We start from the raw sequence: 17428 nt of genomic DNA on the forward strand, positions 1-17428 counted from the left end.
AAAAAAGGAATGCTAATGATTAGACATGTTTGGTTGGGTTATGATTATTTTCTCTCTGTTTGTTTTGGTTTTTCGGTTAATTTAGTCAGATTTTCACATGAAATATGAATATATTTTTATTTAATCAAAAAAAAAATCTTATTTGTTTTCCTTTCAGTTACATACTTTACACAACCTCCCTCGTACTCTTCACAACAATACTTTTCACCACAACTGGACCACCATGCTGTCTTGCGGAAACTTTGATCTCCGTCGACAGCACTGTGGACCACGATGAAGCCCTCGATTCCAACGTTACCGACTTGATCACCAACCACCACCAGCAACTACCCCGGCCAATTGTGACCCCGTTGGACACCAGCCAGGTTCAACCGAAGCGCATGAAACACAAAGTGACCATCAAAAGGCGGAAAAATGGTAGCAATAGTCATCAAGCTGGAAGAAACAAGACCACAACTACAACCTCAACCTCCGGAAGCAACAAGAACTCCCGTCCGAAAAAGTCCAAGCGAAAGCCCACCATGCAAAGTGCACTGCAGACGGCGGCCCGGAAGGGCCTGGAAGCGATGGTCGAGCTGTTTGATCGGCAAGAACCGGAAATGCTGCGAAAAGGTACGACTCGAATAGCGGTTCCAGCATTACATCTAAACAAATGCCTACTTTTAGGGGATGTTCTCGAGCCCAACGATCCCGGAGCGATGCTGGCCAAGTTTAGCTCGTCAGATGAAACGCCGGAACATATTGGGAAGGCCGGCTATGCGGCCCTAGTGGCGGCCAAGCAGCTGAAGGAAAGGTAAGTTGGGCTAGATCAAGAAAAGGGTACTTTTATTATTCTAGGTTGGTACAGTGCCTAAGCGATAACCGGCAAAGTTCATCAAGTTAATTTAAAGAAGTTAAGGTTACAGCGTTAACAAATCCTGTTTGCATAAATTAACTAGATACGTATTTTTTTCGATATATCCTTTGAAGTTATGTTTTCTAAATCAAATAGGAATATCTGAGCTATCAGAATTGCGAGAATCAGCCTTTGTTTAACAAAACAAAAGAATTATTAGCTGGCTTTTGTCGGTAATCTGCTGATTCTGCTATTTTTACACTAGTCGATGATTGGAAATAGTTGTATTTCTCTTTGTTTAGAATAAAAAGTCGGTAGCGTTTGTACTTCCAAGCACCCGGGAATAGAGTCAACTAATCACAAAGTCCAGATATGCATATTTTCAACAACTCAACAACAACAGACAGTGTATTTTGATTTAATTTGTACACTGCATAACCACACCCAAACCAATGATTGCTGCAAAGCAATGTAGTATCAAGTAGATGGCATTGAATTGCAGAACTTTTGCGAATGGATCCGTGCAGCCTCACTGTTTACACGTTAGTTTCACTGTTTTGCCACCAGAGGGCCATATATAAGAGAGTGCAACGGTGACAAAATTGCACTGACAAATCGTTGCTGTCGTGCTTTCTTGTCTTTGGGCCTCAGTTTAGAACGCCATTTTGTGTAGTTCACAATACACCTATTGACATTCACAGATCCCCAAAATTCGATTTCAATCCTGAGATATTGATTAAATCCCGACAAAAAAATCTGTGCATTTTTGTCACTTTTCATATGTTCTATCTTAACACATCCTGAAAAATTCTGTAAGTGCGACAACTAGCCTAAGCGATTTCAGGTCAGAACGCGTTTGACACACGACTACCGCGAGCATTGGAAATTATAACTCGGCCCTCCGGCAACCAATTACAACCAAACAAGGTCAAGGTCATACATTAAAACGAGTTTTTTCTAGGAACGTTTAAAAAGTGATGTGCGACAAGATAGCACGACATCGTCGAAATTGAAAAACAGTCATTTAACTATGAAACCCAATATATGTCCAAAAATCAATATTTTGACATTTTGGCTCAACTCTGAGGGCAGATTCAGATTCAGTGGTAAGAAATTACCCCTGAGATTTATTCAGTTTCGAATGCAACCTGGTGGTTAAAATTTGGCCTACAGTTTTTCTAGATATTTGAGTTTCAAAATGGCATGTTTTGCCTTCCTCGCCTCAATGAGGAAAGGCTATAAAATCACTCGAAAAAAGAACTTCGTTATTTGACCTCGTAGAACCACCTTCAAGTATGCATATCGACTCAGAACCAAATTCTGAGCGAATGCCTGTGCGTGTGTATGTCTGTAAGTCCGTGCACCTAAATAAAAAAAAATGCACTCGATTATCTCCGGACTGGCTGAACCGATTTGGACCATTCTGGTCTCATTCGATTCGTCTTGGGGTCCCATATGACCCTAGTAAATATTATGATGTTTTGTAAAGTACTTCAAAAGTTATGCTTAAATTTTTGATTTGATCAAAAGTCCGAAGGTTGTAAAAAGAGTGGTTTTTGTAAGAAATGATATAGGTTCATTTTTAGAAAGGTTTTTAAAAGACCTTCCTAAAAAGCTAAAAACATTGAACATCTGACAATCCTATCAAAAGTTATAAGCACTTAAGTGTTATTTATACACTTTATTGAGGATGTGCATTCACTTTATGAACGTGAGGAATGCACCAACCACCTAAAGGTAAATAAAGTAACGTTTTTACCGTTCAAAATTATTTTTTCTAAAACCATTTTGTGATCTTTTTTTAAATAAGAGCAGTTCTCTTAGATTTCGGTCATTCGATTTTTTGTGTTTTTTAATCCGACTGAATCTTTTTTGGTGCGTTAGGTATGCCCAAAGAAGCCATTTTGCATCATTAGTTTGTCCATATAATTTTCCATACAAATTTGGCAGCTGTACATACAAAAACGATGCTGAAAAAAAAAATCGATTTGGTGTCTTGGGCAAAGTTGTAGGTATGGATACGGACTACACTGAAAAAAATTATACACGGTAAAAAAAATTTGGTGATTTTTTTATTATTTAACTTTTTGTCACTTAAACTTGATTTGCAAAAAAACACATTTTTTTTCATTTTTTGATATGTGTTAGAGGAATTTCCAGGTTGTACAAAAAATCTTTGACCGAGTTATGAATTTTTTTTTCTAGAATCAACTGTTCTAGACTAATATTTGAACGGGGCGTATCTCTTAACAAGTTTTCAAAGAAAATGATTCCAGAATGCTTATTTTGTCGTTTTTAACCAAAATAAGGGAAAAACTATATTTATTTAAACTATTCGCCAATCTCAAAAGCTTGGCTAGATAATATCGAAGGCCGCCATCTTAGGCCCACTGGGCCCACAAAACTGGGTACGCTCCGTTTGTATGGGAGCTGTCAACATGCTCCCGGGCTGTACGACCCTTAGTTGCTGAGATATTGCCATGCAAAGGTTTAAAAAACAAGAAAATTGATGTTTTCCAAGTCTCACCCAAACAACCCACCACTTCTAACGTCGAGTCTTGGCAACTAAAGGTCCGATTTAAAAAATTTAAACCAAGACTAACATTTTAAAAGGGCGTAATATTCAATGTTTGGCCCTTTTGAAATGTTAGTCTAGATTTAAAAATTTTTGAAATATTTTTTTGAAAAGTTTAAAAAATTTCACTAATGATTCATAGTTTAACATTGTAAATCGGACCATTAGTTGCTGAGATATCGACTTTAGAAAATGGTGAGTTGTTTGGGTGAGACTTGGAAAATATCAATTTTCATGTTTTTAAACCATTGATGGCAATATTTTAGCAACTAAGGGTCATATCAACAAGGTTGAAAGAAGCAAAATATATAGAATTTTCTCAGCTTTTCAAAAATATTTTTTCAAAAGAAGGCAAACATGTGCACTAATTTAAAAAAAAATGAAAAACTGCAACTATTTAAAAAAAGTCACCTGAAAATGGATTTAACTTGAAAACGGTGCACTTTATCAAAATTTCTCCAAAGTACTGGTTCGATTTCCAATGTTAAAAAATGAAACATTCGTGAAATTTTCTGATCTTTTAGATTTTTTTTTAAACTGACACTTCAAATAAGCTAAACATTCAATATAACGCCCTTTTGAAATGTTAGGAACATGCAACTCATTGTATAAGGATACTAAGAATACTAAAAATTAATCATTTGAAAATTCAAGCTTGAAATATCGTTTAATGGTTGATAAATTTAACTTGTATATCAAGCATCACAAAAGGCGTTTAATAATATAAAAGAATTTGCATTACAAGGTAAGGCTATAATCCTGCTCAGAAAATCAACTTCTTTCAGAAACGTTGTAGACCCACCTTCATGTATACCTATCGACTCAGAATCAAAAACGGAACAAATGTCTGTGAGTATGTGTGTGACCAAAATCAGTTACTCAGTTACTCACTTTGCTCAACACTGGTTGAACCAATTTTGTTCAAACTGGTCGCATTCGATTCGGTGTAGGGTCCCATAGGTCGCTATTAAATTATTTGATGTTTTGATAAGGGACCATCCATAAACCACGTGGACTCTTTAGGGGTATGGTGATTGTCCACGTCCATACAAAAGTTTTTTGTATGAACAATTGTCCACGAGGGGGGGGGGGGGGTAACAGATTCCCAAAAAAGTGTCCACGTGGTTTATGAATGGTCCCTAAGTACTTCAAAAGTTATGTATAAAAATATGTTTTCACAAATATCCAGATCTCACTCAAATTTAATGTATGTAAACTATGTCCGGATCTAACATCTGATCTGATGTTTTTGGTAAACGCATTAGTGGCCAAGGAGCCTCAAAAATTGACAATTTTGAAAAAAATAATCTTTTTTTAAGGGTTAAATCTAATTTAAAATTCAATTGCAGAGCGCCAGCTCCTGTTACGTCCAATCATGCTCATATTTTGGATTTGGGCTCAGTACGCCCACCGGAACCAGCCCCTGAATGCCCGCCAAAAAGTCATTTTTGGTGCATCCTAGTAACATACTTTATGGATGATTGGACTGGGTTACCATGATTGGACTATTTTTTTTTGCTATCGGCATATTTTTGCTTATAGATTTGACCAACGTAAAACTTTTTGCAAAGCGGACAAAGTCCAGATTAATATTACATAGGTATTCCTTAAGACGGTAAGGTGTCAACGTATTAAAAATTCTATTGTCATTATGTTGCGATTTCAAGCGACTTATGGTCTGCTTGTCCAAACCGTTCACAAACGTCAATGGGAACAAAATTTGAATACAATATTGAGTAGAACCATTAACCTCTGAACGCACCCCTGCCTGCATCGAATCCCATCCACCCTAAAGCTCATCAACCATTGTCAAAGCGTCGCGACGCCACATGGAAGCACAGCAATAGAAATTTGCATTCAAATACACGTGACGATTATGGTCTCGGTCGGCCGGCAAATGGGCAATGGGAGTGCGTATCAACGACCCTTCTCCCACCCGCCACAACCAGGGCACGTGCCTTTATGAAATTCATGTTTCGAAATTTGGAAATTTACTACACTAACCGTTGAGGAGGAGCGTCTGCTACGTGATAAGTTTGCCAAAGTCGGTTCAAAAGTCTAGGCACGAGCTTTGCTCAATGTTAAGTCTGTTTTGATGCATAATATTTATAAAACGTGCGAACTCAACCATTAGATCATTCTTAAGCAAAACATCGTGATTTATTTAGTCTAGTTGAGAGTTACAAAACCAAAACAAAACCATTTGTAAAACATATAGCAAAGTCATCTCTTAAACAAACAGGCTTCACATCAAATGTCCTTATAACTCATCACCAACTCAAGCCTCGATTGTATCAATTTGGATACAAATTTCTCGCTCAAATCATAAGAAGAAGTTTGCATCTTCTTCTTCCACCAAACACTCACACAACAATGCTCGTCACACACACTTAAACCTCAAGCATATTACGTAAGCAATTGTTTCACTCCTCTAATCTGCTGCAGCAAACAACAACAACAACATCAGGTTGAAGCTGGTGCTGCGCTGCTGCTCAGAGAGATGTGACTCTCATCGCTAAGTCGAATTCATATAACTCACAGCGCATCATCATGTTACAGCACATTTCTTTCTCTTTGCGGCTTCAAAACTCTCTTCTTCCTTGTGTGGCAAACCTCTGGACATGCCAGGTGGGTCAGGGGTGTTGAATTTTTGATCAAATTCCTCCGAAATTTGAAAAAGAAGTTTTGACTTCTTTTTACAGTATTTTATTTGCTTAGATTTTATTATCCCGCCTCTAAAACAAAATTGCTTTAAAAAAGTATATACGATAATGAATAATTCTACTGCGTATAACTTCCCCCTGCATCAATGAATTGTAAATGTTCAGAATCCTTTTGTAAAATTATTTATTTTTGAATTTGAAAACAATAAACTCAAATTAAAAAAATATACAAAGCAAATGAAACATTTAAACTGTTGATAAATTTTCATATTATTATAATAATGCTTATTCTTTGGACAAAACAACGTGCTTTATTTTCAATATAATAATCAAAAAGTACCACAAACTGCTCAAGGCATAATTACACTTTCCACAAATAAAATTTACTGCAAAAAAAAATCATGGTTTTATTACATCTGGGAATTAATACATCTTTTTTTCGAAATTTACACAATTTTTTACTGTGGTTGTATTTTAGGGTGGCTCTATATGTGCACAGAAAAAAGTGTGCATTTACTCGACACGGAAAAAAATAATCACTAGTAAACTCAGTTGATGTAAACTTGAGATTCGATGTAAACGGTTGAATCACACGTAAAATCATGTTTGTTGCAAATTTACATCAAATTGCATTTAACTTTAGATGTTTAATGACGTGCAAAAATGTTACATCATAAATGATGTAACAATCGGAAATATTTTTTGTGTGTAGAACAGTCATTTTCTGGTCACAGTCAGCCCTCGACAAACTCTTAAAATTTAGGTGCAATCTGAGCAGAGCTTTCCGCAAAGGTGGAAAACCCATCTTATTTGGTTGACTCTTTTTTGGATTTTGTAATTTTAATTTTTCTGCCAATTGACTTTCCCTTTCCGATGAAAACATGATCCTATCTTGCTCTCAGCAAAAAAATACAGGTTGCTCAAAACTGGTCTAAAATGTAAAAATCACATTTTAGACCAATTTTACGAAAGCTGTATCTTTTGCCAGAAGCAGTATGGCACCAAACTTTCTTCCAGTATGGTTTATCATCTTTAGTTTCAACTTGAACGCTATTGTATTTGTTTTCCAATTCGCAGAAAATAAAAACATAAAAAAATCAAATAACAAAAAAGTTGGTAATTCCATACAAATACACATGAAAAAATAAGATGCCTAGGACCTACCGCAGTACATGTTTTAAAAATAATAATCTTGAGAAAACCCTTACCAATTGAAAAATATTTCAAAAATAAATTGAAATCCTATCAATGTCACCACGGCTTACGATAATTTTTTGCACCCTATTAGGAAAATAAAATATCAAAAATATTTAATAAAATTTAAAATTGACATGACTTTTTTTGTTTTGTTCTGGAAATATCAAATCAATAAAATGTCTTGACATACTTATCCTACAATTGAACAAAAAACGAACGTCAAAATAAACTTGTGTTTAAAACGTTGTTTTTTTTTTAGTTTTTGATATTTTAAAACGCGACCACATTTCATAAAGATTCATTATTATTTTAAAAAATCATAGTTTCGTAGTTTTTAAATTTTAATTTTAATTCTTTTGCAAGGTTTTCATGTGCTTTTGCATACTTTTGATGCGTATTTTTAAAATTGAATATGAATGTGACGTATTAAAAAATCTCCTATACAATATTTTTTTTTTTAATTTTATGCAAAATAGAACGTGAGCAACTCTCTACCAAAACCGGAAATGAATTTTAGTTGTATTTTTTTATTTGGCTAAACTTTGTGGGGGACTTCCCTATGACCAAAGAAGCTATTTTGTGTCATTGGTTCACCCATACAAGTCTCCATATAATTTTGGCAACTGTTCATACTAAAATGGTACGTAAATATTCAAACATCTGTGATTTGAGTGATTTTTCTGATCGATTTGGAGTCTTCAGCAAAGTTGTAGGTTGTTGAGGAATATTGGGAATAAAAAGGTACACGGAAAAAAATAGCCGATTTTTTCAACTACTAATTTTTTTCAAAAACTCAATTTCCCTAAATATGTATTTTTTATTTTCGAGATTTTTTTATATGTTTTAGGGGACAAAACCCCGCAACTTTGTGGGGGCCTTCCCTATGACCAAATAAGCTATTTTGCGTTGGGGACCATCCATAAACCACGTGGACACTTTTTTGGGAATCTGTTACCCCCCCCCCCCTTCGTGGACAATTGTCCATACAAAAAAAAACTTTTTTGTATGGATCGTGGACAATCGCCATACCCCCTAAGGTGTCCACGTGGTTTATGGATGGTCCCTTATTGGTTCACCCATACAAGTCTTCATACAATTTTGGCTGCTGTCCATACAAAAATGGTATGTAAATATTCGAGTATCTGTAACTTTTGAATGAATTTTCTGATCAATTTGGTGTCTGCGGCCAAGTTGTAGGTATTGTTGAGGACTATTTAGCAAAAAAATAGGAACACGGAAATTTATTTTGCTGATTTTTTCATTATCATTTTTTCACAAAAACTGAATTTCCCAGATTTTTTTTTATTTTCGAGATTTTTTAATATGTTTTAGGGGACAAAAACTCGCAAATTTTGAGCTATAGAGAAGTATGGTCAAAAAATCTGCCACCGAGCTATGAATTTTTAAAACATAGTGATTTTTCGAAAAAATCGAAATTTTACACAAAAAAAATTGACCGCAATCTTTTATGTAAAATTGAATTAAAGTACTTTTCGATTGCAAATTCAATTTTACATAAAAAATTTAGGTCAAATTGTTTGTGTGTAAAATTTCGATTTTTTTTCCAAAAATCACATTTTTTTCAAAAAAAACATAATTTGGCGACAGATTTTTTGACCATACTTCTCTATGGCTCAAAAGTTGCGGATTTTTGTCTCCTAAAACATATAAAAATGTCGAAAATAAATTGGGAAATTGAGTTTTTGTAAGAAAAATATTAATTAAAACTCGGCATTTTTCCATGTACCTATTTATTTCTCAATAGTCCTCAACAATACCTACAACTTTGCTGAAGACACCAAATTGATCAGAAAATTCACTCAAAAGTTACAGCTGTTTGAATATTTACGTATCATTTTGTATGGACAGCTGCCAAAATTGTATGAAGAAAAAAAAATTAAAAAAAAAATCCGTACAAACCCGTATTATGCGTAAAATTCCCTACAAAAATTCCGGCCTGTTAAAATCCGCGAAGAGATTCGAAAATCCGTATGATAAGGGAAAAATCCGTACAGTTGGTAGCCTTAAGCAAACCCCTTGTTTCTTTGCATCAAAATAAAAAATAACCCTGCAAAATTACCAAAAAATACACGAAATTTAACAATGAAACATTGTGTTCTAAGTTAAAGAATAATCCTTCTGGATTATTGCAGATTCGAAAAGTACACTGAAATACCCATAAAATGGCATGTCCCAATTTTTTTTTCCAGTTGAGTGACGAAAAATTACAGTCCTTTTTTTATTTTTGTGTTTTTTTTTTTCTATGAATCAATTTGGCGTCCATTTTAACACCAAATTATTGAAAAAACACGTATTTTTTCGCATGTTCAAAAAGAGATAGGGTAGGCCTCTCCGTCACGAGAAATCTAAAAATTAGCCTCAGATTTTAAAGTTTTTCTTATAGAGTGTTTAAAAATTGTCCAAAGCAACAATATTTAAATATAATAGCAACTGCTTTATATTTAAAAGGCACCCAGGAACACACATATATTTTCCGAAATTTTGTCGTGGTTTAGTGGTACGCCTCTCACCCCAGTTGGCCTGGGTTCAATCCCAGTCGACCCCGGTTGGCGATTTTCGGGACGAGAATTTTCTATTCGTGATTTCCGTCGAATAGGAAGTAGGAATCTTGCCACCAAGACTAAATTGTAGAGCGACTAGTTAGTTTTTTTGAGATTTAAGAAATTACTATCTGTGTAAAATAATTTAAAAGAAACTTGTTGTCAAAACTCGAATTAAAGGGCACCCCTGCCCGGGAAAAAAGAAAGATACCATCACTTGGTCACATCAAGCATCGAAACAAAAAAAATCCAGTTTCGATCGTCTTGGTCCATGATTCCCTCCGGGTTTTGACCAGTTTGGATAGGTACACCAAGCTTGTTGGCGCCGATTGTCGATCTTTCGTAAATCTTTCCTCACCACCGCCACCGTCCATAATAATGCAAATGTATCGAACCGGCATCGGCGAAGAAAGGTTGTGTAATTTGATGGAATTGGATATGCTCATCTTCGCTGCTCTCGAAGACGTCGTCGATGCGAACGCTTATCTGAACAACATCTGCCGGCTTGTGGTGATTTTGGAGAGATGCCATAATAGCTGGTTGGACGCATAGACGTCACGGTGCGAGGGATTTCTGGGTTAATGCGTGCAGTTTTGGGGTCAGATTGGGCCACATTGGATGCTCTAAGGATGATCTATTGGATCCTGTATCATAAAAAAAACTGTCAGTCATTTTGTTTGAAATTGCAATTATACACAATTTACATGCACGTTTAAAACAACTTGTTACCGTAACCCGAGAAAATAACCCATTTCTCAAAACGGCTTACATAAATCGAACCACGTCACGGTTCCGTTTCACTGCATCCATGCAAACCCGGCAGTGACTTTTAGCCTTATCGCCGATATGGAAATTAATTTTAATTGAAAAAAAAAACTGCAAAAGTAAAGTCCAACATCGTGCAGCTAATATGCATCGGACGCACTTCTCCGGAGGCTTCGATGTGCTCCAAAGGTCCAACTTTCTCTTCCACATATGGTGTGTGTGTGGTTGGGGGTCGCGAAAAGACAAGGAAAGGTCCGCGGTCTTTATTTTTCTGCCCAGATCGAATCGGAGTCAGAGCAGAGGCGGCGGGCAAAGAAGCTGCATCGCGACAACGACGACGGACGGCCACTTTTATCGGAAATGCCGTCGTTTTGTGTGTGCAACGCAATCCTGTCCTGTGCCATTTCTGGTGAAAACATGTTTTTTAAGGGAAAGTTGGGTTCTTAATACCTTTTTAACATACATTTAAAATTGATAAATTGTTTCACAACTATATTTCAGAGTTACTCTCAGTTTTCGTTCAATCCGAAACCACTCAGCAACTCAAGGCAAGACAGTGAGCAAGAGAGCAACTCTCTCTCTCTCTCTCTATCTGATCCAAATTCCTCTCGCGTTTTCTCTGATTTACTCTCATTTACAGAAGTTTACTATAGGAAATGGATGCAAAAACGAAGACACGCGGGGTGAAGTCTGGACGAAAGAGAGTTGCTCTCTCACTTACTGTCTTGTCTCGAGCTCTTTGCTTTTTTTTCTCGCGAAGGTAATTAAAAGTTACATGACAACTGGTGTAAATTCTAAAAAAATACGACGTTGAAATGTCACTAGTTTGAATCCATGGTTCAGCGAACCCCATCAACCTCTACAACCGCTGCACTTATCAAGAAACTGTACATGCAACATCATTAATATCTTGCCAACTATGAAACCACACAGATAAGAGAGGGGGAGGGCTTGAAAAGAAGAGCGGATGCATCGCAGCAGGCTGCTGTGGCGAGAGTTCAAGCTGGTTACGTAAATTCGATGAATAGTGCGTCGTTGGACGTCTTGGCTTGCAACTCTCCCCGCACGAACTCTCTCGAAACTTGTTTTATCTTCTTAGCCGTTGCTGCAAAGCGTCTTTATTTTCTTCGAAAATTTTCCCACTTTGCATCAGGGCACGAATCCCACGCCCTATGGCTTTTCATGAGGCTGTGGCGGCGCGCGCGTGCAGAAAATTCATAAATGAAAGAAATTGCATGGAAGAGTTACGGAGGGGTTTCTCATGCTCAAGCCACCTGTACCTTGAAGAAGCCATCTAAGAGATGAAGCAAAAAGAAGCAAACCTCAGAAATAAACCATGGCTATACGTATCAAAACAATGTAATTAAAATACTGAACGGGCTCACACGCCCCCACCGCGAGGTGTTGAAGCCCGGCTGCACAATTTTATATGCACAATTCTACGCCTCTTTCGCACCCAACGCTGATTCACAGTGAAAAATATTGGTTGTGACATCTACGCAAAAAACACTGAACAGAACAGGGTATAATTTCAAAGTTTAATAAATTTGGTTGAAAGAAGTTTATTTACCTTCTTTTTAAAACCTCCAGCTCAAATGATTTTTTTTATATTGCTTAATAATTTAAAAACCAATTTATTGTTGAAGCACAAAAAAAAACTTATGTCTTTCCTTTACCTATTGCAAAAAAAAATCCATTATGAGAAATCAACTTTTAATCTCGACAAATTTAATCATTAAAATTAAAAAAAAACATCTTTAAATTAATTTCGTGTGATAATTTTAGATATAAGCCAAAAATCGACATTTTCTCAATTTGGCTCAATTATATAGTTGGTCAATTTTAGAATTTCGTTAGGTCACTTGACAATTTGACATTGTCAAATGAAGCTATCTCGAATTTAAAGAAAAACGCCCATGAGATTTTTTTTTCAGCGTTTGTAGTCCTCCCAAGAAACATTTTTAAACCAACTAGCCACCACCAAGTTTTATTAAGGTTTTATTGTAGCATCTTGATTGCTTAATAGTTTTATTTGGGCATTCACCGCAACCAACAAGCCAGATCTAATTAATAGGTTCTAACAAGGTTTTATGCCTCGGACATAAAACCTGGTGATAATAAAAGCCGACAGGCTTTCAATAAGGTTTTATGAAAGTTTTAAAAGAGGCTTGATAACCAGATGGCAATGCCATGCCAAATGGTTTTATCGCATGCTTCGTTAAAACCAAGAGTGTTATAGCTGTCAAATGCCATTAGGCATGTATAAAGCTCAATTAAAACCATAAGCTCGTGAAAGAGCATTTAAAATTCCCTTCAAAACTTCTTCACGAGTTTTGAAGAGTACTTGAAGAGAGTATTATCCTACCGCGGTCCAAACTGCTATGCTGTAGCTTGAACTCCTATGTAGGTTTTATAAATAGGCGGAGGTCCTATTGGGTTTAAGTGGGGTTTATCGAGGTTAATGTTGGTTTTGGCTGATAGGTTTTATAGTGGTTGTGACAGCCCAAGTAACATTTTTTTTAAGGAGGTCTACAAGAGCTCTTCAAGATAGCTACAGCATAGCAGTTTGGACTGCGGTAGGATAAAACTCTCTTCAAGTACTCTTCAAAACTCCTGAAGAAGTTTTGAAGAGAATTTTATCCTACCGCGGTACAAACTGCTATGCTGTAGCTATCTTGAAGAACCCTTGTAGAACTCCTAGAAAAAAATGTTACTTGGGAGCATAGCATAGCATAGCATTGGTGTCTACCCGTAGCTGCTACTTCGTTATTGACCAGGACCAGGACGCCGGCCACGACCAGAGGTAAGACACGGGGAAGTGGATAGGAATGTTAGCCGATACTTGAGTGATGGGACCGCTAAATCGGCTGCGTCTCCGACAAAGTATCACATGAATTTTGAGGGGTTAGTAAGATGGGTATGAGGTCAGGATTCACTGTGGTAGGTGATGCGACCATAAGCAATTTGTTTATCGGTTGAAATTTTAAAAATCTTTGGCAGCCGGCTGCGGAAAGATAGCTATCTAGGGATTTAAATGCAGTTTTAATTCGACCGCGATTCTCTAGAAATTCTCCGTCGGAGTACCTTCCGATCAACGGTGATGTAGGAAGGGCTTCATTCATTACAATTATTTTATATAATAAGTTTTAAAACAAATTCGTCGACGTGCCTTCCGATCCTCGATGACATGGAAAGGACTTAATCCAGCAATACGACTTGCTTGTCTCAAAAAACAAAATATCGGATCGTTTCTATCGAAAACTATATAAAAAGAACAAAAAAAACTCATCGGCCAACGAACGCGCGAGCTAAAAAAAATTAAAAAAGAAGCAGAAGAAAATCAATCACCCCATGTACACAAATAGCGACACAAAAGAGACGAAAATAACACGAAAAAAAACAGGACTGCGCGTCCCCACGGGCCCCGCACTACTGATGCCAAACAACTGATTTTTGAAGGTTTTCTCAGATGCTTTCTCAAAATTTGGTCGTAGAAAGCGTAGAAAGTAGAAATTTTTTAATGTCTTCGATAAAGTTGTTTGTATTGACAAGGCCAACAAAATGTTTCTATTCAATTCAATCAGTGTTCAGAATTAACAGTTCTGCTCCAGGATGTTACATTTGCAATTTAGAGATTTGAAGAACCTTTCAACTGAGATGTAAGATTTTACAAAAACACAAATTTTAGCGAAAAAAATCATCGAAAATTTTCAAAAATTCTAGAGATATTTAAATCAACCCAAACATGCTAAAAATGATTCTGAATGGGGAATGCATTTTAAATTTATTTCAGCTAATTGCACTAAAATTTCTATTGAAATTTTAAAGTTTTTTGAAAAAAATATTGTTTTGCCCCCTGATTTTTCGGGACAATTTTAAGGGGGGGAGGGGGGTTGGGTAACAAAATCTTTAAGTAACATTTTTATAGAAATTAATCTTGAAAATAAAACTGAAAATGGCCATAATTGAAAATCGAGGAACTTTATCAAAATTTCAAAAACGTACTTTTTAATTGGAAATTCTATTGCCATCTGAAAAATATTGTTCAAAATTGTGTTACTTTCCAAAACACTCCAAACGATCGTTTGGTTGAAAACTACTCTGCCGTCATGAAATAAAGCTCAAAATTTGTCACTTTTTGTACGATAAAACATATTGAAAACATAACAAAGCTAAAAAAAATGATGTTGACGATGTGTGACTAATTTTTCAAACAAGTCTTAATCATAACACACATAAGCGTTGTCCTCCAAATACATATGCAGGAAATTCTTATAAAATTCCTTCTCAATATAAAGATTTTTGAATATTTCCATAGAAGTTATGTAAGAATAGTCCCCAAATTTATATGTAGAAAACATCGATGAAAATATTCAAAAGTTTGAAAATAGGAGTGCTTTGTATGTTTGCAGAAACGTCAGCCTGCATACATTTTTCCTTGTTTGCGAGTTTGGCAAACTATCAAACGCGAAAAATTGCGAGTTTGTTTGTTTGTTTCAAAATAACATCTTTTGTGGTCTCTATTGTAAGTTTCGAACCTAGCATTCCATAGGCTTAAATGGCTTTCTACTCCAAGATTAGTTTGTCATAGTCTAATGCTTGCTTAAGTAAAAAAATACAATGAAAAGTTTCTGAGGAAAAAAATAATATAGAAATATTTAAAATATATTTTTGCCTTCCTCACCTCACTGAGGCAAGGCTATAAAATAACTCGAAAAGTGAACTTCTTAAATACACCTTCACGTATACCTATCGACTCAGAATCAAATTCTGAACAAATGTCTGTAGGGATGTGTGCAGACATGATTTTTTTCCACACGATTATCTCAGAACTGGCCGGATCCGCCTTATTCTGTTCGTTTTGGGGTCCCCTAAGACCCTATTAAATTTTATTCTGTTTAGTGAAGTACTTTTAAAGTTATGCCATGATAAAGTTTTTTTGTAGCTACAAAAAATTGTGATTTTTGCATAACCTCAAAGGCCGGGTCTTTTTGCTTTTTTGACGTTTTGACCACGCGAGGGATTAGCAGCCACACCCCTTTGCATGCGTATCGCCCGGTTGCCACATTGCAGTGTCTGCGTCTCTTCTGGAAAAAGTCTGTATTAATTACGTTGCTGAATGCATCATTTTGTCTCAACAAAAATTTACACGAACTTTTAACTGAAATATACAACTCATAAGACATTGTTTACTAAGACTAGGGGGACAGCATGCGATTCCATCGTGCACCTTATGTTGACATATCAGCACTTTTAAATTCAATTACAGCCCCCGTTTTCTCCTTTATTTTGGAGAGTTGGTAAAAAAGAATGGAAAATTGCTGTTCTGGTAAAAACAATGATTATGAAAAAAATAGATGAAAAAAATAAAAAAAAACTCCTAAATTAATTTGTAAATACAACCTAAAATACTACATGAATGTGAGAAAGGCACCAACCACCTTCAGGTGGATTAAGTAACGTTTTTAATTCTTAATTTGATTTTGAAATTTTAAAAAAGTTTTAAGAAGTTTATTCAAAAAACTCTTGGTTTAAACCAAAAAAAAACAAAATTTAAAACTTGAATAACAATAATATTTATTTTTCTTTCCCTAATTTTTTAACGAAAATTTAAAAGGACGATTAAGACAAACATTTTTACTCTCTAAAAAAATTTCGACGTCTAAACTAAAAAAAAAATCTAAACTTTACTGTGCACCGATTCAAACCAATAGCGGTCTTTCAACGCGCTGTAAAATATGCCTTAATTGTGCGATTTTCCTCTTCTCTTCTGATTCTGCCTGTCGGGTTTTTTTTTTTAAACAATATGCTTGTTGCGATGTAATCGGTCTTGTTCACAATTAGAAGATACCCGCGGCGAAAGAAAAAAAAAAGGCAAACCAATTTCGCAGAATAGGCCCTTTTTATCTTCTTTCGAAAGAAGCCGAAGGAGGAAAAAAAATAATGTAGCTGCTTTGCACTTGCAAACAAAAATGCCTGCCAGGTTAGCGCAATCGTTCTGGTTAAGTTTGGTTCTGTTGGTAATTATGACTAAATATACACTACACATTTTTAAAATTTGTGTTAAACTTAATTGTACAAAACTGACATTTTCAAATTTCTTCAAAAGTTTTTGCCTTTTCATGAAAAAATTGACAAAGTTTCTCAATTCCTAAGCTTCCGCCATGCCGGTACGCGCCTAGGGCATGTTGCACAATCCGGGAAGCAATTGACATCGTCGTCTGACCAAATATGGCAAATAGCAGAGTTGTTCGTCCACATCAAAAGTGAAGTAGGGGAGGCTCTTTTTTTCAGCAATTTGATATTAAAACTCTTCCACCTCAAACCGCCACCGCTCACAGTATTTGTCGTGGTTCCTCATTTCTACAATTTCCTTAATACATGATCCGACGGCTCGGTTTTACAGTTCATCTGAGCCACGACAAAGGCCGCAAAAAAGTTTCGTCATTTGGGGTTTTGCGTTGATGTCCAACTGGTGGTTGACTTCATTACATGATCTGTGGTTGCCGTTGGTTGGCATTTGCTTTCTTTTTCTGCATAATCTAAAAATTCGCTTTTCTTAAAAAATATATTTTCAATTTTTGATAGCCATATGAAAATTACTCTTAGTTTTGAAATAGTAGTTTATGCAACAAGTTGCAAAAAGAGGATTTTTTCAGCACGAGTCGTACATTTATCCAACGAGGTTCACCGAGTTGGATAAATACGAAGAGTGCTGAAAAAATCAAGTTTTGCAACGAGTTCCATACAACATTTTTTGCAAATCCGAAAAACACCCATTGAGTGAAATTTTAAGTCAAATTTTCATGTATTTTGTCAATAATTCGTTTAA

The 17428-nt window shown here is 35.8% G+C and overlaps 1 protein-coding gene across 2 annotated transcripts in view; it reads left to right on the forward strand.

The window, feature by feature from the left end:
- LOC6040686 overlaps nt 1–17428 on the forward strand; it is a 70171-nt gene that overhangs the window by 14088 nt on the left and 38655 nt on the right. For both annotated transcript variants that reach the window (XM_038258918.1, XM_038258911.1), the window contains exons 2-3: nt 158–612; nt 667–793. In XM_038258918.1, coding sequence (XP_038114846.1) covers nt 158–612; nt 667–793 — 582 coding nt within the window. The remainder of the gene's footprint in view (nt 1–157; nt 613–666; nt 794–17428) is intronic.

Source organism: Culex quinquefasciatus, chromosome 1 (assembly GCF_015732765.1).
Source record: "Culex quinquefasciatus strain JHB chromosome 1, VPISU_Cqui_1.0_pri_paternal, whole genome shotgun sequence".
Lineage (NCBI taxonomy): Eukaryota > Metazoa > Arthropoda > Insecta > Diptera > Culicidae > Culex > Culex quinquefasciatus.